At 42.3% G+C, this 25,223-nt stretch overlaps 1 protein-coding gene across 5 annotated transcripts in view; it reads right to left on the reverse strand.

The window, feature by feature from the left end:
- TENM4 (teneurin transmembrane protein 4) overlaps positions 1 to 25,223 on the reverse strand; it is a 1,366,951-nt gene that overhangs the window by 104,610 nt on the left and 1,237,118 nt on the right. For 4 of the 5 annotated variants that reach the window (XM_048294397.1, XM_048294400.1, XM_048294398.1 and 1 more), the window contains 3 exons: positions 23,198 to 23,383; positions 16,546 to 16,572; positions 8,977 to 9,123 (listed from right to left, as the gene is read on the reverse strand). In XM_048294397.1, coding sequence (XP_048150354.1) covers positions 8,977 to 9,123; positions 16,546 to 16,572; positions 23,198 to 23,383 — 360 coding nt within the window. The remainder of the gene's footprint in view (positions 1 to 8,976; positions 9,124 to 16,545; positions 16,573 to 23,197; positions 23,384 to 25,223) is intronic. The other variant, XM_048294401.1, reaches the window with a different exon arrangement.

A 25,223-nucleotide genomic window follows, 5' to 3' on the forward strand; every position in this document is an offset into this window, starting at 1 on the left:
CTGATTCCTCCTTTGCAATCAGGTTCCTCACTCACTGCCACACAGCACCAAGAAGGTGTCAAGGATTAGAGCTTTGTACAGATGCAAAGGGCTGATTTTGAGACACTGTTTCAGCAGCGAACAAGATCGGCTGACAGATAATAAAATTTCAAATTAGCTGTGACTTTTCATGGCCCTACAATTGTGTTGGCTGATTTAATGGGCAGTGTCTTCGCTCGTTGAGACTGAATAATTGAGTATTTCTACAGAGTTATGGATGCTGCAACAAAAATCCGTCATGCTAACATCACCAACAGAATGCAAATAACCTGCAGCCAGAGGTGTTATTATGTGTTTAAGCAGACTCTGACAGGTGCTGCGCGTCAAGTGTCAGGCTGGAACAGGCAGGCCATGGGTAGGGATGGACCTGTTTGTACACAGAGAGCTTTCTGTGAACCATGATGCACACTGGGAGCCCCAGCCAGACAGGCAGGCAGAGGGAGGTGAGCTTAAGGAGCCTGATTAGGGTGAATCTGGGAGAGCATACATGACAAACTCTGGGATTGCTCCTGCTAAAGACCATGATGCTTTTTGTCACTCACTGCAGTGGGATGAGCCTCTGTGAGAAACTGTACTAGGCAAAGCAAAACTAGGAGGTAAAAATAATAAAGCCCCATTGTCTCCCATGGGAGTACTTCCACTGGCAACAAAAGAATAAAATGCACTGATTATACAAATAACTGTTTCCCTCACCTCATCCAGTTCTTATCTTTCAGTTCTCTTTCTGTGCCATTCATCAGGCAACATTATCACTTTTTGTGGGGACACTGTCTTGTCCTGTGATGCTTTTGGATGAATTACTGGGAGAGTTCAGATGGGAAAGGATTTAAATGCAAATGCTCAAAGGTAAAGATAACAAAGTCTTAGTCTTGCCCTTGAGCAAATCAGGTTTTACCCTATCAGTTCTAGTCTAAACTCTGGTTTAGAGGAAGGCTCTAAAGGAATGGCTCAGTACTTTTGCACAAAAAAGTTATTGTTCACGTGAATGTTTGTGCTGATAAATGTTTACTGGGGAATAATGATGTTCTGGCCTGAGTTGAGGACCAACACTCAATTTACTTCAATTGGGGAATAAATGGGTTTTACTCCAGTACTTTGCAGAGAGAAATTTTACTTATTCATCAAGAGTTGTAGCTTTTGGCTTCCCTGTATGGAATCAAAGGGAAACAAACCACAACTGTAAGGAACAATGGCAATGTGACTGTAAGCCCCCTGTGACCATGCTAGATATTGATATTCTCTTTGCTCCTTCTATCTCACCTGCTCTGTTTTGATTTCACCTGAATAAGCTTCTCACTGGTTGTATCCTGTCTAAATTAGATGGCTGGCTGCCTGGGAAAGGAATTGCCCTCACATCTTTCTCTAAGTGTTCAGCACTTGTTTGCCAGTTTGGAAACAGTCATATGTAATAGCAGTCACGTATTTGAATTACAAAACTCCTTGGACTCTTGTGCAGAGCCTCTGCAGGGCTAGTCACTACAGAAATACTCTGCAAAATATTCCTCCTAATCCAGAGCTACATTATTGTTAAAAAAACCCCATCTGAATAGAAAAAGAAGGGAAGTGGAAGGAGGAAATGACAGAAAACACATGATAATCACCACTATCTGGCATAAACCAGAGCTATAATAATGTGCTTAGAATCTACAAGTTCTCAGCATCCCCCAGCTCATCATTGCTCTGGAGAATACAGTTGATGCAGCTGGCTTCATGGGCTTCTTCCTTTCTCCAGGCAGATTTTTAACAGCCAGCAAAGCAGCACAGAAACCAGGCAACCTAGGATTTGGGGGAATATCATGAAGCTGAGCAAGGCAAGTGAGGGCCTTTCCTAGCTTAGGAGAGACTAACGGTGTCCTAGGGTGCATCAGGCACAGCACTGCCAGCTGGGCTAGGGAGCGGATTGTCCTGCTCTGCTCTGCTCTGCTCTGCCCTGGGGCGGCCTCACCTCGAGGGCTGTGTGAAATTTTGGGCACCACAAGATAAGAAAGATATTAAGCCATTAGACAGTGTCCAAAGGAGGGCTGTGAGGAATGTGAAGGCTCTGGATGGGAAGCCATATGAGATGTGGCTGAGGTCACTTGGCTTGTTCAGCCAGGAGGAGACTGATGTGAGACTTCATTATATTCTGAAGCTTCCTCTGAAAAGGAAGAGGAGGAGCAGGCACTGATCTCTGCTCTGTGGTGATCAGTGACAGGACTTGAGGAAAGGGCATGAAGCTGGGTTGGGGGAGCTTTAGGTTGGATACTAGAAAAAGGTTCTTCACCCAGAGGATGGTTGGGCACTGGAACAGGCTCCCCAGGGAAGTGGTCACAGCACCAAGCCTGACAGAGTTGGGGCTGCCCAGTGCAGGGCCAGGAGTTGGGACTCGATGATCCTTGTGAGCCCTCTCCAACTCAGGGCATTCTATGACTCTGTGACCAGCATTTGGACAGGGCAGTAAGTACAAGCTGCTTAACCTGATCGATCGTCATGCAATAGTGTACCTGAACTGCCTCTTTCAAGAGCCCAAGCACCTCTCAAAAGTGATTCCTCTGAGCAAGAAGGACTCCGAGCTTAGCAGTTTTTTGTGGGAACAGTGGTTTCACACCCTCAGCAGCTGAGAGATCCTTGTCACCAAGGTCTCTCACTTTCCTGGCAAGTGCTGCAAGTGTTAAGCTACTGCTGAAAAGTTCACCCTAACATATTCTGACTGAATCCAAGCCAATTTGAGCAATCATCTGAGATTGCCTGGAAAGTGGTCTCAGATAACTCAGATATTGGCGCGTTTCTCAAATCCTGGTCAAGAAGAAAGTGGCCATGCACTCCATGCCTGTTGAGCACAGTCAGTGCAAAACTTATTATTTTAAGAGGACTTTCTGCTCCACAGAGGTTGCAACAGTTTGCCTCAGATGCTAAAGCAGGTCTGGTAGAGCTTTCCTGAATTTCTGCTTTAAACATTGTTGCTCTAACTCTGTTTAAGCACCTTTTAAGGTGCAGAAATGCTTTGTGAAATGTGTCCAATTGTTTTTTTCTGAAGCTGGTTCATGTCACCTTCTGTTACATCTTATGCACCAGCAGTGCCTCATTCCCATAAGTTAGCTCCCTCATTTCAGCAGACAGTGGTAGGTTTTCTTCAACACAGAGAGAACTTTCATAGTTTCTTTCTGAATCTACTAATCAAAGGCGTTTCATTAAGGACTACTGGAAAGTACCAGGAGCTCTCCCAAGGTGTCACGACAAGGAACTGCAAGATCCCCAGTTCACAACACATCATCCTCTCCAACAGCACAATCAACACCTGCTCCTGGATGCTGGAATACCTGGATTCACACTGCCTTACTGCTAGCCCTGCTGCCAATAGCCAGCAGCAGGTGACACCCATGTGTTACCATCCAACAAAAAATCAGCAAAGAGCTGAAACCTGACAATGTGAACTGGTCATTTTACATGAGGAGAAGTCAATTAACAGCCACTGTGAAACAGAGGAGGAGAAGCTGGGTGATTTCTAACAAATTATGCCAGTTACCCAATCTTTCAGGTACAGCAGACTTTCTCATCCTTTTAGCAGTGCTTTGTGGTTCCTCCAAGATGACCCTGTTTGACTGGATCTATCTGTGATGGTAAATGCTAATTTATGATGGCTGTTTTCCCAGGTGCATTCAGATTTCAATACTTCTCTCCACAAATGTAGCCAGCATATTATTGCCTAACCTTTTATGGTTTTGAGGAAGCAGACAGCTCACACACCATGCCCAGGAGACAATCTTCTCATGCTATTAAAGCCTTGTGGCATGAGGGCAAAAAGAAAAAAGACAGTATCAGAAAGCACCCCACCACCTTGTCTGCAGTTCAAGCATTTGCAAAGAAAAAGGTTTGCATTCTGGGGTTCTCCTGGATTCTTTGCAATTCCCTTTACAACCCTGAGACTACCCTCAGGTGTAACCCTATGCACTGCAAAGATCAGTGCAGACTCCTGCCAGCTCTCTAACACTATGGCATGTGGTGGACAGACAGTGAACACACGGGTGTTGAGAAGGCCACTGTGCCGTGCCAAAATTTCTTTTGCCAAAGATTTGAAATGCTGCTGTTCCAAAGCATTATGTAAGTCTCCACCTTACTACAAGCACAACCTGATCCTTGAGTGGGGCAAGACACTGTAGAGTTGCCAATGGGCTATGGTACAGTTAAACAAATAGCACTGATTTGCCTCAGAGAAGCCATTCCTGAATTACACTTCCCTGAAGTGAGAGTTGGTTTCTCGTGGCAGAAATAAGGGCTGCAAGAAAAGGCAAAAATCCTGTGTGCAGGGGCTTGGTGGCTCTGACCTGCTCACTGCTCCAGGGCTGGGACACTAAGGCAACCTTTAGTTGTTCTTGTCCAGGAGGATAAAGGGAAGGAAACCATACAAACTGCTCCACCTGCTAGCCTTTGGGAAGCATCTGGTGGAGCACAGACTGAACTTGCAAAGTCAAAATGGGGCCATGGGTATATTGAAACTCTCTGTTTGTCCTAGGCTAAATGAGACACAAACTGAGGGGCAGCAGCTTCGCTAACACAATCCTTGCAGAAAAAGAAAACAGGATTTTCCTCAGTCCCAAAGGAAGATCGTTGACCAGATGACAGCTAAGAAAAATGAAGTTTCTATACTTTTATGTAATGGTGTGCAATATATGTTACAAGAGGCCAGCCTTATTTGACTGGGAAGGCTATCCATCCATCCATCCATCTATCTATCTATCTATCTCTCTATCTCTCTATCTATCTATCTATAAGTTATCCTGCAATAATCACTAACACAAGCCTTTGGAAGTCTTTAAATTGGGAAGAGGCAGTAGAGAACAGCAGACAACTGAACAGAAACCTCTAATTAATATGAAGGTTTAGATAATATTGTGAACATTGTCATTTCAGATGTATTTTTCATATGAGAAAGACTCTTGCCTTTCACAAGCAAAGTACATTCACGTTTGACAGAGTTCAGCATCTGTTCAGGAGCTGGAATTGTTCAAAGCAGGAAATGAAGGATGGGTCGGTTCCAATTGCTGGAGAACCAGCAAGCTTTACCCCACCTGGAAGACCTGGCTACTCTGGAAAAGCCCCAAACAATAAGAAAGGCCCTCAAGTGAAGTTACTCTGTTGAACGTTTAGACCAAATGAGCAATTTAATTTAACATCTGTAGTCCTCTCATGATTTCATCTCAGTCTGATCTTGACTTCATGTGAAGACATTGAAATGGAGAAGTGGACAACTCTGGCTCTCAACAGTTAAGATAATTTCTCCAGAACAAGGATGGGTAACATAGCTTTGCTGTTCAGTAGCATATTCATGAGATTAAGTTAAGAATATTCTCTCTTCCCCTCAACTTTTCCTGTACGCTCTGTTCCTAACACAGGAGTCTACCAATGCAACAGAGCCCATATTTAGCCTATGGAGTACCAGACTCTTCTCAAGATACTGTCAAATGCCATTAACTCCACATTTAGGACTTGTCACAGAAGATAATTTCCTAGATTTTTTAACTTTCAAACTTCTTATTCTTCAAGTACATGACAGAGCACTCAGTGTGGGGTGAGACATGAAGGTACTACCTGTCACACCTACTCTCAAGTAGTGACTGTTTTGCAGCCATGAATTAGAGTGGTTATTTTCTGCTGAACTGAGGCAATAACCACTTTTCTCATCTTGTTTTAAAGAAAGACTTCCTGTTTGTTGTAATACAGGTGGCCTCTTAGGTCAAATGTACAAAATCTTGGCCTTTTACCCAGACTGTTACAGCTCTGTCATTGCACTGTTTTTCCTTAACTGATACTGGATGATCACCAGCTCTCCGTTACTCACTACAGCTTCTTTCAAGTTGATGGGCTTGGTGTTTAAAAGTGTAAACAAAGTGGACCTGGGTGTGAAACCTAAGTGATAGCTTTGACAAATGATACTTTTGTGTGGAGAGACTGCACTCAGAGACAACTTTTTACTAGCCTGAACAAAGATTACATTTCACCAGGTCTCTCTCTGAGTGACTCCTGCTCAGCTTGTTATTGTTTATCTGAACAGCCTCCAGATTTAAGAGGTGAACACACCCTGTAATTTAGCACCCGTCTCCCTCAGGGTATGATTAGGCTGGGAGCTGATGAAAAAGTTTCTGACTACAGCTCCCATTATCCTGAGGAATTTCCGGCTGCAGAGATTTTGATTAGCAGTCACTTGACACCACAGTGCAGGAACCAGGTCTCCAATGAGCTCAGGCAAAGGGAACATCCCTCCCCCCCCCCCCGCCCCCCCGTACTGTGAACAGCCCCACTAACCTCTTTCTCACCACTCATGGTACCCATTTTGACCAGGTCAGTTGTTTGACTTCTAAAGCTTCATGAAAGGACTTCTACCTCCATTGCCAACATTCATGTGCAAATTCCACACTTCGATCCTTCCCAGAGAACCAAAATAAACCACCTTTCTCCAGCCCTGAGCATACACCACTCCAGTGTATGTGACAGAATCCCAAAAGAGGGAGAAACCACAGTGCTCATCCACACACTATATGTTTTTTGGAGAGGCCTCAGGCATGCATTTCTTCAGTGCTCTTCAAAGCACAGCAGCTTCTCAAGGTATAATGTTTGTGGTGAATGGGCTCAGTTCTGTGGAACACAGATGCCCAGTGTGATCTGAGAAGCCGCTGGATATCTGAGAAATCCAAAGGGAACTGTCACACATGAAATATATATATATGCTCTACCAGACACACAAGTTATTGTGAAGGGGAAGCCAGAAGTCGGCTGGGGTACTCTCGGATGTCTCAGATGGCGCTGGACAAAAGGCAACAGACATTAAGCTGGCGCATGGAAAATTATAATTAGATACAAGGAGAAAAACATTTACTATACGGATGGTCATGTACTGGAGCAGGCTGTCCAGAGGTGAAATCTCCATCCTTGGAGGTGTTCAAGAGCTGACTGGACACAGCCTTGAGCAACCTGATGTAATCAGTATTGCCTTGAGTAGGGGGTTGAACTTAAAACTGCTGGAGGTCCCTTCCAACCTGAATTATGCTATGATATTCTACAAACACCTTCACTTGCTGTAGAAATCAGCATAACATCTAGCAAACAGGCAGAGCATCAGCCTTTCTTCATGAGTCCTTGTACCTATATTTGAATCCTTGTGCCAAAAAAAGGACTAAGGCTTCAAAGCAGGAGTGCCTCACCACTGCTGAAGCTCCTACATCTCAAGGGTTGAAATTTTAGACTTGAGCTCACAAATACAAATGATCCATTAAAACATATAAAAAGAAAGTTAATAAAGTAAATGCATTCCACTATTTCACTTCCCAGCTGAGGAGAGCCCTTAGCAGAGAGAACACAGCCAAATCAAAGGCATAGTGTATGACAGATTATCTGTAATCTGTAATGCACACCACGTACATGCATTTTTTTTTGAGTGTACCAAGAGTAAAGTCAACACTCACTTGTGGGCCCTGACACATGAATAAGCTGTCACTAGGCAATAAGCTACAATCTATCAGTTGCTCTGTTCTTGCTGTGCACACCACTGCTCCACACAAGTTCACCAAATGCAAGCTAGCAGTTGATGTGCACTAACTTGTAAACCTGTCAATGCCTTTTGTGTCTCCCATCTCCATCTGCTGTCCTGCAGGCTTGCAAGGCAGCTCGTTTCAAGGTGAGGGTAACCCAGGTAACAAGGTTAACCCTTGAACCAGAAGATATGAAGAGATGCTCAGAGTCTGGTCATGCTCTTTGTGATATCATAGTGTTGTGATATACATTGTATATTATGCTGGATTACTCTTTCCCTCTTTCTAAAAACTTCACAGGGTTTTTGCTGGTTATTTTCTTCCATGGAAACTGGGACTATCCTTGTGTCTATTTATTGTATTTTTACACATCTGATGTGATGAACTTCATTGCTGCCCTGTGTCAGCTGCAAATAGGAAAGCTAAGTACAGTGATATTCAGTTCCATATGAGGCAAAAAGCCATCTTTGTTTCATAGTGTGTACTCTTTGTATGGTTGTCCAATTTTTCCATCTTTTCTAAAGGGATAATTTGGTCCATTTGTGATGCCAGATGTGCAGAAGTATTTTAAATATTCAGTCAGAATCCTAGTTGCTGTGGAGCAGATAATCACAGTCTTGGCTTGGCTATAATTTTTTTTTAACTGTACTGTTCTTGTGAATATGCTAAAACAGAGGCTTGCAAAATGCAGTCTCTACTTCACAGTCTGGGTCCTGGCCCAGACTTGTGGTTTACAAAGCCTTTTGCTGAGTGACAACAAAACAAATTATGCAGTCTCCCTTATGCCTTAAATTTAATATCTCATCTCCTGCTCTCTAATTCAAACCTTCACACTGCACCACAGTTTCCTTTGTAATGAGATAACTCTGAATATTAAGCTTGCATTACACAGAGCTATTATTCACATGCCTGACATCATTACATACGGAACAGTAATCAATAAAACATGGTTCGAGAGGGATTGGATGGCTTGTGGGCATGGGGATCAGTCACCCAAGCCTCTAAGTTTCTGCAGAATATCCATTCCAAGTGACCGACTGAAGAGTCTAGATGAAAGCCCCAGGCAGTGAGGGCAAAGTCTGAAGAGTCAGGGATGTTCACTGTCTGAGGTGGTCCCATCGTGTCACTGCTGAGCCACTCGGCTGGGGTGGAGGGATTGGACAGGTGCACAGCCTCTGCCTGCTCTCTGCTATATGGACTTGATTTGAAGATAAACAAATGTCCCTCTTCAGCCCTGGCACCCCAGATCCAAACTCATTTAATTTGAATTCCAATCCACTCTGGCTGAGTCAGCCTGGCAGATTTCGCTGTCTGTTCTCTACCAGCTGTCAAAAAACAATCTGCCCTGCAGAATCAAGCCCAGATGACTGTTCACTGTGAGAGGTTTATAGGCTCTGTGAAGCCTGACATATCACACGTGCTCATGTCCTACCTCCATCGTTGTCTTTCCCATCGCCACATGCCGTCTCCATGGAAGTGTCACAGCCTGCTCCTCTCCAGCCCAGCTGGCAGACACAGTGCCAGCCGTTCATGTCCAGAGTGCATCTGCCATTGCCGTTGCACAAGCCAGGGCATCCCTCTGCAAGGCAAACAGCCACATGTTCAAACACACTCAAAACACAAAGCAACACAGCCTGGAAAGGGCCTCATTAAACTCCTTTTTCCCCTTTGCCTTCAGTCTATTTCTCCACTCCCACTTGGTGCCTTCCCACCTGGAATGAACCTGCTTTGGTGTCAGGATGGTGGTGACCACTCAATGGGCAGCTGCTTCTGGCTCTCCCAGGAGGTCCTCACAGCACAACCTCACTCACTGCACTGAGGAAATGGTGAGTTTCAGGGGGACACTGAGATATTCCTGCTTCATTGATTGTAAAAGCAAGGCAGCATATTGCCCTCTGAGCCTATCAAAACATTTGCCATATAAGACCAGTACTTGAGGTTACCTAAATTGCATTTGAGGTTCAAGCTCCCAGCACCCAGCAGGATAAAGCAGCTGGCTTTCAGTAATAGTGACATCTCAGACTGGTAAAAAACCAGCTGGAAAGGGAAAAGCAGAAAATATTTAGAAGACATACAGTTCCTTTACTGTAGTAATTTTGGGAAGGATTAATCTCATCCAGTTCAAATTAATCTATAACTGAGATACCTTCAACTCTCTGTACTAAGCAGAGAGACAGACTGTCCCAGGGCAGAAGTCTCCTCATGTAGGCTTGATGCTCATGGTGATGAGCTGAAGCATGCTCTGGAAACACCCATTTCTCCCCAGTGACTAGAGAGAGCCCAGCACAGAAGCAGGCATTTTATAGGTGATAAAAATTAGTTAGGGAGGATGAACACCAACCTCCCAGTCTGCTCACTAGGGTTTGATTTTCTCATTTGATGACCTGCTGCTGAGATTTTTGTACTTCCCCCTCATCCCACTCCTTCAAGAAAATAGAGTAATTTCCACAGTAAGGCGTAGTGTGAGGGAGGCTGCTTAGTTTATACCCTTCTGGGGGTTTTTTACCTCCAGAGCTCAAAAATCTACCACTAAACTGTCAGAAATATAAGAGACACTTAACAGCTTAGGAAACTGAAGTACAAGAGACTGAAGTGACTGTGAAGGTCACTCAGCAGGACTGATTACACCAGGGACACAATTCAGTCTTCCTGAGCCTTGCTTTAATGCTTTCTCTGTGTGTATTGTGCAATCCTGCCACATAGTTTGAGTTTTTTCAGGCTCTCAGCTTTGCAAGACAGGTTTGTGAACCCATGTGAATGACAGAGACCTATCCTGTCCTAAAGGACAGTGGTGTGTGTTGTCTTGACACCTGTTTGACCTTACGATGTGAGTGTCTCCCCAAGGCAGAGGTGGGACCCCATCTAGAGCAACCCATGTAATAGTGTGTCCTGCACTGGGGAAATGGGGCTTAGAAACGCCTTTAAAACAAAAAATTGTTTCACAGGGAGATTTTTAAGTTCATAGAACCTTTCCCAGTGAACAGAAAAAACCAAATATTTTCTAGGATTGGTTTTTTAACAAGTGACTGATTTACAGGGACCAAATGGAAAAAGGAACAAAGGTGGTAAGGAAAAGTCCTTTAAAAGGATCTTAAATACATTTTTCATTTACAAACATAGTTGTTGCATTTCAGTCTTTTAAAATGCGCATTCTGGGATGGGGCAAAAAATGTGTGTGTGTATGTGTGAGCATGCTGTTGTGTATTTTGGTATTTATACACTATATTAGTATTTATATACTACAGAAGAGTTATTTATAGGCAAGGCTACTTGAAATTCTCCATTTTAATATCCTGCCTTCAGTTACTTACAACAGTGCCAAACTTTTAACCATTTAATCTGATTTTTTCCATTCTACAGCTAATTTATATGTTTGTTCCCTTTACTTACTTTCAGTACAAGCTGAAAACATTCAGCTATTTTGAGAATGAAAGAGGAAGAAGTGTATTAAATAACCTCCTAAAATTACTTAGCTAGGTAGGTAATCCCATTTTAGAGTACATAAATCCAGTTTGGATGGGACCATCCTGACAGTAGAGATAGGACTTTTTCCCCCCTCTCCATAAATCATAGGATCATAGAATCATAGAATGGTTTCGACTGGAATGGACCTTAATGGTCATCCAGCTCCAATCTCCCTGCCATAGGCAGGGACACCTTCCACTAAACCAGGTTGCTCAGAGCCCCATCCAACCTGGCCTTGAACACTTCAAGGGATGGGACATCCACAGCTTCTCTGTGGGTGCTTTAATTTGTCTAGATGAAAAACCTCTGAAGAAATCTTGCTTTATGTGTATACTGTATGGCTCTATTAGAGCTTGGCTGGTGCACCACCGCTGAGGACACCTCTTGTTTTTACTCCCTGGACACTTTTAAAACCCTTGTTGAAAAGTTCTCTTCTATCCTACACTTGCAGAGACTCGGCAGAACAAAGGTGCTGTAGTGTTGACCTGGACAGGAGTGAAGTGAGAACCAGAAAGACTTGAATGAAGAGAAGCTGAAGACACCATGATCTTGTCTCATGTGAGAAGTGTCCGGGAAGTGTAAGGGAAAACTAATGTAGCTATAAAAATGAGGATCTCATACAGAACTGCATGCGCTCTACTCTCCAAGGCTTAGGAAAAAGGGAATTTGGAGCGGCAGGAAACAGATGATATAGTTTGGATGAGGCACCTTCGGCATCTGAGGAAATGAGAAGAGCTTGATTTGTCTCTCCTAGCACAATAGTGGCTGAAAGACTATGATTTTTTCCACAAGTTCATGGAACAGATAAACATTGAGAAAGGAAAACTTCTTAAAAGCTATTTAAGGTAAAGAGAATAATGCCGGCACAAGAACAAATGGACATAAACCAAGTATGAATAAATTCTGGCTGGAAATTAGAAAGGAAAAAAATCAATTGCCAGGATCAAAGGAATGAAGTTCTGGAGCAGTCTCCCTCTGGGAGTATTAAGGAGAAGATTCCTCAGTTATTTATCCATAGAGCTTGGTAAATTCATACCAAGTTTTACACAATGTGGCTGCCCTTGCCAGCAGAAGACTAGACTCTAACTGAGGAGACCCCTTTCAACCCTATGTGTTTGAATTTTGTGTGCAAGTCATTGTCTATATGAAATGTGCTTGAGACTATGTGAATGGACTTTCAGGATTTACTCTGAAATCTTCTTGATCCAGACACAGGGAAAGTAAGCCAAGCATTTCAGAAAGAGGACAAGAGGAAGAGCATCAGTCAGGAGAGGAGAGATAGAAGAGAATGAGCATCTCATGAGATTATGCCTTCCCAAAATATCTATTCCTCCTCTTGAGCACTATGGGAACCCAGGGTGACCAGATGAGACATAAGCATCTGTAGATACCTAAAGTAGGGTAACTCCTACCTGTAATTTCATGCTCCACTGTCTTGGCACCTTTTAAGTCTAGAAATTTTGTCCCTTCCCACTATGGAGAAAGTTATTCTTGGTTCTTAGTAGACAAAGCTCTTCCAAGGAGCCAGAAAGAATTGTTTCCTAATGACATAAATGGTTCTTCACAGGTACAGGAACAGAGAAGTTTTCTGATGTTTACCATTACATTACAAGGTTCATCAAAGTTTCAATGCTGTGAGGATTAAACTGAACCCCTCCAGTGTCATGGTTTGGTGGGAGAGCAGACATTTTTAAGAAGTATAGAGAAAGTAAACCATTAATACGGAAAAAAAAAAAATTAAGCAGCAGCTGTCAGAGGACTCGGGCCTTCAGAAAGTTAGAAGACAACAGAGATGCGTAGGACAATAGATCCAGGAGAATGGACCTGTAAGTACTGCCATTTCTGAACTGGTTCACTGCAAAGAGACTTGACCATCACTTACACTACAGAGATAGGATGGTACAATACTCCTCACTCCACAAACAATGCACTTCAAAGCACTTGATGAAAAGATGGTACAAAATAAACTTTATCCTCTCCTTTCCCCCATGCTGGGGAATAAAGCAAAGAGATCATCTTGTTTCCGAAGTGCTTCTGAATGTCAACACAGCGGGACGGCTTAATTCTCAGAGATTTACACCACCATAATCTTGCAGCTCTGATTTCTCATAGCTAGAAGTCACTAATAATCCATTATTCCTGTTTTGTGGTGTTAGCTGTATTTGGGTGACTAAGAGAATTAAATACATGAATAGGGCTTTTTTGGAAAAGGGGGAGGAAACCCTTTATATGAGTTTCAAACTTAAGCACATGAAAGTGCTGCTGAAAGATTCTGGAGGGTATTTACAAAGATGTCAGGTCTGCCATGCAAGTGAGAGAACAGACCAGGGAAGCAATATAAAAAGTGGGCTAATTTTGAAATAGACAAGGAAAGAGTACCAGAGTCAAAGGAGATTGTCACCCGAAGTTATCCTGCAATTTTTAAGACTGTTGGTAAAATAATCTGCTCTTAATGATCTGTACAGTTAAAGCCTTCTCTAATTAGTCCAATTATAAGGAACATTTACTGTTATTTTTCTTCAAGGCAAACCTCACTGCCACTTGAAATTGGACTTAGAAGAAAAGGCTGTTTTATTATCTTTCCTTCACTGTCAGTAGGAAAGCACCGACAGATGTTCTTAGCAAGTCCCACAGACAGTGGTTGAGCTCTGGGACAAGTAGGACACAGCTCAATGCAACAGGTGAAGATGCAAATACCTGGAGCTTGAGAGAACAACAACCCCTAAGAGACCTACAGAAGCTTCTCTAGGACTAAAGGTGAAGAGTAACGCATCAGCTGATCCCTGTGAATTATGAAAGCTTGGTAAAGCGTCCCAAAACCAACTCAACTCTGAAACTACCACCATGATATTCTGTGGTGATGGGAATCCAGAAATCCTTAATCGGATGCAGCCTGTAACAGGAAGGTTAAGAAGTTATTGACCAGAGTTCCTACACTTTTAACTGTGCACATGAGGGAACTGGCTTTGGTCAGACCTTGGGTTCTCACTTGCTCTCATGCTTCAGGAGCAGCTCAAAGAAGACACCTTGCAGCTACCCCGAATCCAAATGTTGTTCAGCAACTTTAAATTTCAAACTAGCTGTTTATATATGCATCACTACAGCGTTAATGTGGTTAATGATTATTTTTGAAGAATAAGAATTGATATTCAGTAATAGAAATTAATTACGCTGATGTACCTTCAGATCCAATGATACTTTGGATGGAGAAGCTCTCTCTAAAATCAGCACCTCTTTTAATTATTATTAAAATAATAGGCACCTCTTCTCATTTTAAGCATTACCAGTGTTAATTAGGCCTTAGTTTAGAAGACTCTACTCTGAGTCTAGTTAGAGTTTCTTGGTTTAATTATGCTGATGTTTGCTATTGAAACTTGCCCTCCCATTTAGAAACAATTCTACATCTTTGACTTACTGGTTTATTGTAAAGCTGTAGGAAAGATTCAGCAGTAAATCAGGCTCACCCTTTGACAACAGAGGATTACTGGGAAGGAATTTCAACCAGAAAGATGTTAATAATTAAGAAAGCCAAAAGGGCATGAGTAATTTAGTTTTGAAAAATGCACACCATGCAGTTAGCCAAGTAAAAAACCATGTACTTTTAATGTTTCAGCTACTGCTAATCTTTCCAAAAGAGGCTATGCATAGCAAGAGACAATCTTTTATTCTTAGTATGTTGCTTAACCTGTTACCCCCTGAAATACTCACTAAATATAATGTGTCTTCATTATTGGGCATAAAGGTGAGTCAAAAAGCTACCTAGAAGAATAATGACAGCTACAGAAGACTTAGTTAAATAAAACTGGGCCACTGAATGGGCAAATCAGTACTGAAGGTTCGTTGCCGGGCTCTGCAGGTTGATTTTTCATCTTTTCTATGCCCTCAATGCTTATCTGTTACTTTTTGATGTAACCTTCTCCAATGTATGTTGAGATAAAAAGGAGTCCTGGGGTTTCGAAATGCAAAACACTGAGATGTGGAACATTAACAGTAGGTTCTGATCGCACTCCTAGTGATGGCCCATATCTTCCTCTGAGGATGCCACCATGATTACTTCAAAAGGGCACAACAAATGACCCTCTTTTCCTGATCTAAGGAAGAGAATGTACTTTTTCCTCCGAATTTAAATAAATTCAAGCATGTTTTGTTTGGTGCTAAGCAATGAGAGAAAACTAACTACCACTGTACAATCAACTGATCTACAAAGAGGGGGTCCAAGGACAGTACCAGTTGCTGCATTACACTGAAGATGGAAGTCTTTAAACTATGGACACTTCCTCATCATTAATATTCGTCTGTTCAAAGATTTTCCCTATTTGCAGTTGTATCTGAATCTGCCTTTAATCCTCAATGGAAAAAAACAGAAAATCATTAATTGTAAATTCGCCCAGAGAAGTGAAGTCAGTAGGGCAACCATGTTTCTTGTCACACCACACAAGCCCTATATAGCAAAGACTTCATTTTAACTGTTCACAGGGTCAATATTTCAGCATATCTGCTCTTCATCCTCAGCCTCTCACAGCTGTTCTTTTTGATTACTCATAACCTGAAAAGAAGGATAATACTACGGAAAAAAATTGATTTGTTCAACCTGATTTTTTGGTTTGTTTAACCAGCAAACATATGATGCTTGTGTGGTGTCAACACTGTGTTGCTGTTAGTGTCAAATCAGCCATGTAGAAAAATATTTAAGTCCAACTCAATTATATTTATTGTCAGATTGTTGTATTTAACCATATGCATGCTATTTCAATATTCTTCAAAAGCTAAGTGCATTGTGGAACTGTCTGTTTCTATTAAAAAGTCCTGAAGTAATTTAGCTCATTGTTCTGATTAATAAATGTGATTTTTTTTTTAAACAGCAGATGATCTCTGTTCTGTAACAGTTCAGTTCCTTTTCTTCTTTGCTGAAGAAAGTCCTGGGCCCTAGACTTGCTTTACACTTACAAACAGGAGCATAAGGTTGGATTTTGTTGTAGTGTACATTAATGCAGCATCACTAATTTCTACAGATTTTGCAGATCTATGCAAACAGAGGTTTTTGGATCATAACATTTTTGTATTAGGGAAAAAAAAAAAACCAATATATCATTAGTGAAAGTTCCCATGCAAGACTTGGCAGTTGTGGATCAAAAACATGAAGACTCCACACAGAAAGTGCACTCACCTGTGTTACAAAATGGACCATAGACATTTAATTAAAATACATCACTCTACAGGGTTCCTGCTGTATTCACAGACACTTGTTTTCTCCTGACTTGCCTTACCTGAGTGGGAAGGGTGAGGATGAGAGATGATTTGAAGGGGAGGGCAGGGACAAGGGAATGGGTAGGAACACTGATACGATGTTAACACAGGGTCACAGCACTTACAGAGGTATTTCCTACCTAAATGACTGGAAAGTTCACCCTTCCAGACATTAGAGACCACTGTGGTGACAATGAGGAAGAGATGCAACCTCAACACAGCATGTTCACGGTGCATTTTTTAAAAAGAAACACAAAGACAATAGGAAAAATAGGAAGGAAGAGCATACCTTTCACTACCTTATCCAGATAGTGAGCTTGGGAGATAAAAGACAGGACATTTAAGGTAGGATTGAATAAGTGCATTGCGGCTTACTACGAGACTGTGCAGGTGCTAGAAAGGCAAAGGAGAGTTTGCTGTGATATGAAAAGAAAAACCTTGATTATGAGGAGAGAAAAAAGGAAGAAGGGTGGAGCACAGTGCTCCTCAGTCAAATGGCTCGAGAGGGCTGTGTTAAGGCATCCAGTCATCTTTGCTCATTAAGATCAGGAAGAAAACCAGGACAGTTCTATATATATATTTGTGTGTGTGTGTATATATATATATATATATATAGGTACATATGTATATGTATATATATATATATCAGGATATTGCAATGCTCTGCTCATTTGCAAGTCTCCCTCCACTTTACTGACTGCTTTGCATTTCATCAGGAAAGGAGAGCCATTTGGAAGTCCTCCACCTTACCTGATAGTCTTGTATTTTTCCACATAAAGAGGCACAGTTCTGTGACCTTACCAGACTGGTAGAGGCTTTTCCCTGGATCCTTCTAATGGCAATACACTGCATTTATACAGCATTTTCTAGCCCCAGATCAAATTACTTTACAAATATTAAATTAACCTCAAGGCAACTCTATCAGATAGGCAAGTACTAATATATTAATTTCAAGGTGGGCAAAAGAAAAAGCAAAAAAGAAAGTTATAGATGTCATGGAAGCAGTCAGGTACCCAATTCACATGGAACACTAATCTGGAAGACCACCTTCTTATTGATTTTCTGGTGTCAAGCAGAAACCTGGTGGCAAAGACATGTCCTGCCTCGGAGAGCCCTGGTGCATGCCAGCAGGCGGCACTCTCTGCCCTAACACCAGCTTGTCTTCATTAATAAAAAACAGGCTCTGAGTCTTGCATTTCTCTATTTCAATACCTACTTAAACATTATTTCTCTTGCCTGCTCCCTGCAATCTGTGTCTCAGTTGTGTCCGGGTACTTTTTGAAGAAGCTTTTGTTTCAGGTCCGTTCAGGCATACTGCCCACCTGGGAGGTCATGGCCCTTGAAGGAATTATTTTTCCATCCTGTGAATGTAATGTATCTGTGTAGGAACTATTGTCAGTAAGTGGAGAGGGCTGGAGAGCTCACGTAGTGTGGGGCAGTTATGAGGCTTGGCAAAGAGGTGAATTAATCACGTTGATCTGGTGGGAGCGATGCAGGAAGCACAGCATCACCTTCTGCTTGGATGGTGGCTGAAGCCTAGGAATGTATCTCTTGGATTTTGACATCCACAGCAGCCCAACCTGTTAACTCAGGCAGTCACTACGCAGCTGATGACAGTGGAGGCAGCTGCCAATGCCAACCATGTGTCAGTTATGTATCAACGTTTTCTTGTAATTTGAAAAATAACGGGGCTTCCTATGGGAGTGGCAGGAATCTTTCTTTTGTAAACCCATATAGGCTGTACCTCTGGCATTAAAATATCATCTTATTCCCTACAGACACTCCTTTAGAAACCCTGTGGGCATGTGGGATGTGCTGAAAAATTAATAGGAGTTCAGAAGGTGTCCTCTGCACCTAAAGGCACCACCATGCTCAGCTCCACATCACCACCCTACTCCTGGAAGCCACTTTATAGCTGCTATGGGAGGAGTTCATGTGACCACTTTTCAGTGTGAAAGCCTGCTTGTTTCACCAGCCTGAGCTAACTTAGTTTGCTTTGTCTGCAACACAATGGGAATGATAACGAGTAGTTCTCTTGGCTCATGGAGAGGGAGGGAAGGAAGAGAGAAGTGAGAGATGCTGCAGGCAGGTCCTTGAGAAGGACTTGTTTCCCACCATGCTCTCCTTCTTCATTTTACAAATACTCTTTTTCCCTTTATCTTTCTTATGAGGTGAAGTGGACAGAGCCTCAGTGAAATCACTGGAGTTAAACTGAGATCACACAAATGTGAAGGAGAGGAGAAAGTAAACATCCATTGCTGAACCAGGGATGGCATAAGAAGTTTATGCTACAGGGTCAGGGAAAACACTGTCTTTGAAGTTCATCTGTGCTTAATATTTACTGGCAAATATGCTGCCAAACTATTTAAGGCCAGATTACCTTCAGGTTGATTCAAGACAATGTCAGAAAAAAGCAGCAAGTGTGTATTTTCCACTGACTGCTATAACCATGGTCTTCTCCTGCCCAAAGGTACCCATCTCAACCAGGCAGGGTGAGTGCCAGAGGGTCACACACAGCTCAGCTTCTGCTGTGGATACGCTTGAGCACTGAGTATTAGGCAGAGGGTAGAATCACAGAATCATTAAAATTGGAAAAGACCCCTAAGATCATCGAGTGCAACCACTAACTCAGTAATTCCAGGTCTACCACTAAACCCTGTCCCTAAGCACCACATCTACAAGATAGCAACAACCTTCCCCAGACACTGGGAGGCTTATTTTTGTCTTGGGCCATGCATGGACTGAGTTGCTTTATGGATTCAAAGGGCACAAGTGAAGTGTCAGAAAACTGGGGAAAAGAGACCAGGATCCACCTGTAAAGTGCCTTGTCTGGATTCCAGCTGCTCCCGCAGAAACGGAGAGGCACTGGTTACAACCTCAGCTATTCAGAACACGTGTGATTATTTATGCAAGAAGATTGATGAAAGGCAAACTTAAAGGGGCAGATTTCTCAAAAATTAGAGTTTTGCTATGTAAAACAAAACCCAGGCTGATGGCGCCGTAAGCAGAAGCCGGTGTGGGACAGGCTGTCTGCCTGTCTGTCTGGGCATTGTTATTGCATACATCACCCGTGCGTGCCAGGACCAGACTTCCTAAAGGAGCTAAACATGTAGCTTTTGTGGAGATCAGTGGGGATTAGGCACTGAGGTGCTTTGAAATCCTGCTAGGTAGGCTGGGGAGTGTTTGGAGAGCTAACTGCTGGTCCCTCAGTGCTCCAGATACTCTGGAGTATTCAGCTGCAGTAACTGAACTTCCAGAGATGGCTTTGGTCTTGTGTCCAAGCTGTTCAAGGATAGTGAATATCCCAATTCCACCATGCAGGGAAGCCCTCTCTGCCATTATTTTTCTAAATGACCTTGTATGAATCATAGCATTAAGAGCTGTTGGTAGTAAAATGTCATACAGAGACCTTCACATATTGGAGACCACCTCAGTGCAATGGCCAAGTAGGCAGAAAGAACTCTCCCTTTGCCTCTCTGAGTTGGGATGCACAGCACCTTGGGCACTAGCCAGGCCATATCATCAGCTCTAACAAATTTGGGGCCAGGCTGTTACTGCTCTGGGAAATTTCTGGAGTTCTAAATGGGGGTTACAAGCAGGCTGGAGAGGGAGTTTTCATGAGGGCTTGCAATCATAGGACAAGGGAGAATGGCCTTAAGCTGAAGGACAGGTTCAGATTGGGTATTAGGAAGAAATTTTTTACTGTAAGGGTGGTGAGGCACTGGCACAGGTTGCCCAGAGAAACTGTGGATGCCCCATCCCCGGAAGTGTTCAAGACAACATTGAATGGGGCTTGGAGTAATCCGGTCTAGTGAAAGGTTCCCTATCCATGTCAGTGGGTTGGAACTATATGATCTTTAAGGTTCAAACAATTCTGTGATTCTATGACTCTTTATTAAACCCAGGAAATTTTCTGTGCTGCTTCCTGTGAGGCAAACCCTTAGAGCAGCCAACTACAGAGCTGAGCTGAAATGTAATTTGGCTTTTCAGAGCCCACAGTAAGAGGGTTTATTTCATCTTTTAAACTCAATGCTCCTAAAACCCACCATGCTCCCTGGATGTAGTTTGGCCCAGAACAGAAGAAACTTGAATTTCTGCAATGTTTCTAACTAGGGATGAATTTGGAACATGCTGGAGAACCCATCACAGGAGTCTGGCACTGACACTGTTGTCATGGTGTGTTTTGTTCCTTTCAGAAATCGACCGAACCCTTCTGCAGTTAATCAACTTTCTGCTCTACTCTCCTGCACTAAGTTTGCTGAATTGGGACGATGAATGCAAGCTTCTGCATCAATTTCCTAGTTGGGAATTAACTGGGGTTACTCTAATAAAATCTCTGAATGTGAGCAATCAAGATAGTGCATTCAGTGACACAAGTCTTTGTAGGAGCAAACAAAATTAATCCACTGGGATCAGAGTTCCTTGAACACCATGAGAACGAGCCTCCTATGACGTACAAAACAAAGGATGTCTTACTCTCATACACACTTGACAGGAAATGGAAGAAGTGTCCCTTACTGGTATCATCCATTTCTACCATGTTGCCTGCACACATGGCAATACTGGTAAAGCATCACTTCAGCAATGGGGTTTTATGCTTGTCAGTGCTAAAGCAAACCGGACCATGACATAGACATATATGGAATTACTATCAACAGAACAATTTGCCATGCAGGGAAATTACACAAGGACAAGGGGAATGCTTTCCACATACTTAACGTAATTCCAAGTCAATGTCCTTTCATTTGTGCCAACACAACTAGCTTATTACTCCTGCTAAAGCTATCCAGTTTTCTCGGATATTTACAACTTTGCCAAACCTTCTTTACATTCTACACATTCATCAATGAAATATTCTGTAGGAAATAGTGTTTACAGCTTCAGAGGCAGGAGACTATGTACAAATTTGTTGCTAAATCACCATGCAAGAAGATGAGGAGGGGGGAAAGTGAAAAGAAACAGAATTGCTCCAGAACTCCGAGTATCAAAGAATGATTCCTAAACCAAGGCAGTGCTGCAACAGCAAGGTAGCGGCACACGAAATGAGAGTGTGCACCAGTAAAATCTCAATGCTGACTGCATTGCAGTGCTGGCCTGCCCCATGAAAACATTTATACTTAGAGTGAGAAATACTACAAGTAAATTTAATTACCACGAAAGATAAAAGCTTGTTGTTCAAAAACAGTCTGGGCATATCAGCTGTGTGGAGAATTATCATATACTGAACTAATGGCATTTTGGTTTTACAGCAGAACTAATAAAATGGCACTAAGGGTATGAATCGGGCTTTTTTTTTTTCCTGGATAAGTAAGTTCCATATAAAACTGTCCCCTGGATTTGGGGCCTTTTGCTGAACTTTTTTTTTTTTTAACCTCTTTCATGAATCTGTGTTGCTTTCCAAATCAAATTGCTTAAATAAAAGGCTATAAAATAGTATTATAGAAACAGAGGACTTCAATTAACACAGGACTGCTCTCTTTTCATTTAAAGTCATTTAAGAAAGGTGGTTTTTTCAATCCCTTTCTCTGGAAGAGAAATGAAAGCTGCTAGGGACATCGACAAGAAAGCAGAATGTAATGTCTAATGAGACTGAAGAAGTTTTAAAAGCTAGATATTTTTCACTAGGGGGATGCATGTGGAGACCATAATGTGATAGGGTGACATTAGCATAAATAAATGATAAGTAAAATTGAGCCACAGATATGGTTTGTACCATTATCCTAATGCTGAAATTAAAATACTGAGATCAGGCTTCATTTCCTGTCTTTGTGTGTGCAAATGCACCTGGTGTTCAAGCAAAGGAAGTGATGTCTCATGTAACTAAGCTGCTAATCCACACAATAACTATGCTGATATTTGCCCACGTATTGCTAGTGGTTAGTCTTGATGTAGTGTGATTTTTAGTTATCATGACATAATGAAAGCAACATAGAGGTAAATTTTCTTGTCTTTAAAAGAAGATGATTAAAATAAAATGACTGAAAGAGAATTTTTACTCTGGAGCAATTCTTTTAAAGTCAACTGATTTTTTTTGGGTCCACACAGGCATTATTGAGAACAGAACTGGATTCACTAATTTAGTTTTCCATTAATATACAATAAAAGTATCTCGGGAGTATTATGATTTTATAGCATGACTATGAAAGGGGAACTGAAGAGGCTGAATGCATAACAGTCAGAAAAAAAGGAAGAAGGGAAAATGCATTGAGTACTTAAGTGAGATGGAGAAAGGTGAAGCCAAGGCAGTTCATTAAGGATGCTGCAAATTGCTTAATGTGAGAACTGAATCTCTTTGCATGATTTAGGCATACTGCTGGCTTCTTATTAATAATAACAATAATAAGCGACATGACAGAGAGAGCTCATGAGTAGTGCCAGGTGCACGAGGAATACAGAACCAAAGTGAGAGGGAAGTGAAATGGTTAGAAAGGTAGCAGAACAGACTAGGCATACGCAAGACAGAGTTAAATACCAGCCAGAAATCATCTGACTGCAGTTTCCTCTTTTATACTGGCAAGCAAAGTGACAGTGCAAATAATGTGGCAAATACGAGGAAAGAAAACTTAAAATCAGATGTATGTTTCTAAAAATGCTGTCACTACAGTGCAGAGGAGTCTTGGAGGCCACAGAAAGACCTCTCAAGAGAGGCGAAGTGGGATGTTTTTTAAAAAAGCTTCTAGCTGACATTTAAAGGCTTGTCAAACACCACATAGGTGTACTTCATGTCTGATAATAAAAAATATATATAGCCATGTCACCAACAAATGAAAGGACATTTTGTCTTGTTCCCACATGAAAATGTATGATGTCAGAGTTTGAAATCCAAGAACAAAGGTGCTCATGCTACACTAAGTCACACATATTCAATTAAGCATGCGCCTTTTCTCCTCCCTGATCATCAATTATTCTCTTAAAAGGAGTTGGGTTTTCTTTCTCCCTACCAATAGTGCAGTGCTCTCCGTTCCAGCCCGGGCTGCATTCACACTTGCCATCCCGGCAGGTGCCGTGCTCATTGCAGCGTGGGTGACACGCTCGCTGATCACAGGCTGTGCCCATCCAGCCCTCCTCGCAGCGGCAGGTGCCTCCGACGCAAATGCCATGTCCTCCGCAGTCCGCTGCACAAATCTCTGTGGGAGAGGAGACAACAGAGAGGAGGGGATATGGGTGGAGAGAAGGGAGAGGGAGAAAATCCAGAGCGTTACTGTTAAGAAAAGCAGACACACTTCACTACCTCGCCTTATGGGGCAATGAAAGGAATTCCTAGAGATCATAACACTAATCCTTCCTGACAATAAGAATCTAATAAGTATATTACAAAAAAAGAGATGAACATGGATTGCAAGAGTCTGATGTGATTGATCCTCCTATTTGCTTTCTAATTCTCTTGCACTCCTCAAGCCTTTGTGATGCTCAAATCCAAAGGGGAAGGCTCTTCCAATAAGCAGAACAAAAGTCACATTTAATTAAAATCTGTTTAACTGTGGAAACAATGTGCTGATAAACTACTGATGCTAAAGTTAAGTGCTGGCAAAGACTGTTTATGACTTCTTAAACCACGGTTCTGGGGATGGGATTCATCAAAATCCTTCTTCTCTCTTTAAAATTAAGAAAGGATATTTCTATTTCTACCAAATCTGCACATCTTCTATGTCCCTGTTCTCCTACCACCCCATTAAAAATGCCCTCTCAGGCATTCAGAGATACAACCATACCTTTTGTGAGCCACATGCACTGGAGCTGATAGGATAGTGCTTGTTCCCAAGTCTTATCAGAGTTAATGGAAGCACAGACACAGCTGGATATTTTGGTACTCACCTCCAAAAAGATAAGAGTTAAAGGATCTTGCCTGTTCAGGGATGTTTGCCTTCCCACCCTCCCTGAGCCCCAGTAGGCCTGAGGACATAGGCATAGTATTTTTGCCTAGCACCAGACTTATGTCTAAAACCTGGCATAGCCGTGGCATGAGTTTGGGAGACCTTGTGTTTTTATCTACACTGTATTTGTCTGGAAAAACAGAGACTTGGTGGAGAAGAGATACCCACGAGTCAGGTGTTAAAGTGCCTGTTAACACCATTACTATACAGGATTGATTTCAAGGAAAACACAAAGCCCAAATACTGATGCAGAGCTGCACTGCAGATGAAATTAAATGAATCTATTTCTTCATCTCCAGACTCATTACTTGGCTGCTCCTCTTCATCTCTCATAATCCCTGACTACACTCTCCCCTACTCAATTGAAGGAGAGGCAATTCACAATATTTCAGCCTATGAGGTCTTCTCTCTGACGTCTTCCTGGTGCTTCTAAATTCCCAAATGTTTTGACCTCAAGCCTTCTGCTTCACTGAGCCATTTTATAGATTTTACAGGGTAAGGACACAGTTCCTTTTGGGGACACGGAGATGTGAGCAGAAGAAATGCTGAGCAGGGCTGGGCTGGAAGCACAGAGAAGGGCACCAGGGTACTCTGCACTGCACATTTTTTCTCTGTGTCACTGGCTGCATATAAAATATTCAAAACTACTCAGCCTGCATTAACATCACACCTGACTGAAATTCAGCTGTTGTTAAGTTGCTTTTAGTCTTTTCCTAATTAATACCCCTTTTACAGGACACTTGGGCTGTTCAAGAACTTTTGATATGCTCCTGATATAAGGCTGGAACATCCACTTCAGCTCCAGGAGGAAAGCTGTGCACACAGCAGAGCTGCAAGGTCTTCAGCCCCTTATGATGAAATGGACTCTGGTCTTGAAGATCAGGGAGTTCTTTGGACAATTTAGTTATGATAGTAACAACAGTAATGCCTTGCATGCCTAAAAAACACCTGATTTTTCAAATGTGACACAAGAACAGTCTCTAGCTCCTGCTTTCCAAAAAGCTCAGGGTGGTGGAACAGTTTACAGTAAAACTCCTTTTACTGCAGCATAGTGGGTGTCTCCAAACCCCCTCAAACATTTAGTCCTATATGC

This window comes from Corvus hawaiiensis, chromosome 2 (genome assembly GCF_020740725.1).
Source record: "Corvus hawaiiensis isolate bCorHaw1 chromosome 2, bCorHaw1.pri.cur, whole genome shotgun sequence".
Taxonomy (NCBI): domain Eukaryota; kingdom Metazoa; phylum Chordata; class Aves; order Passeriformes; family Corvidae; genus Corvus; species Corvus hawaiiensis.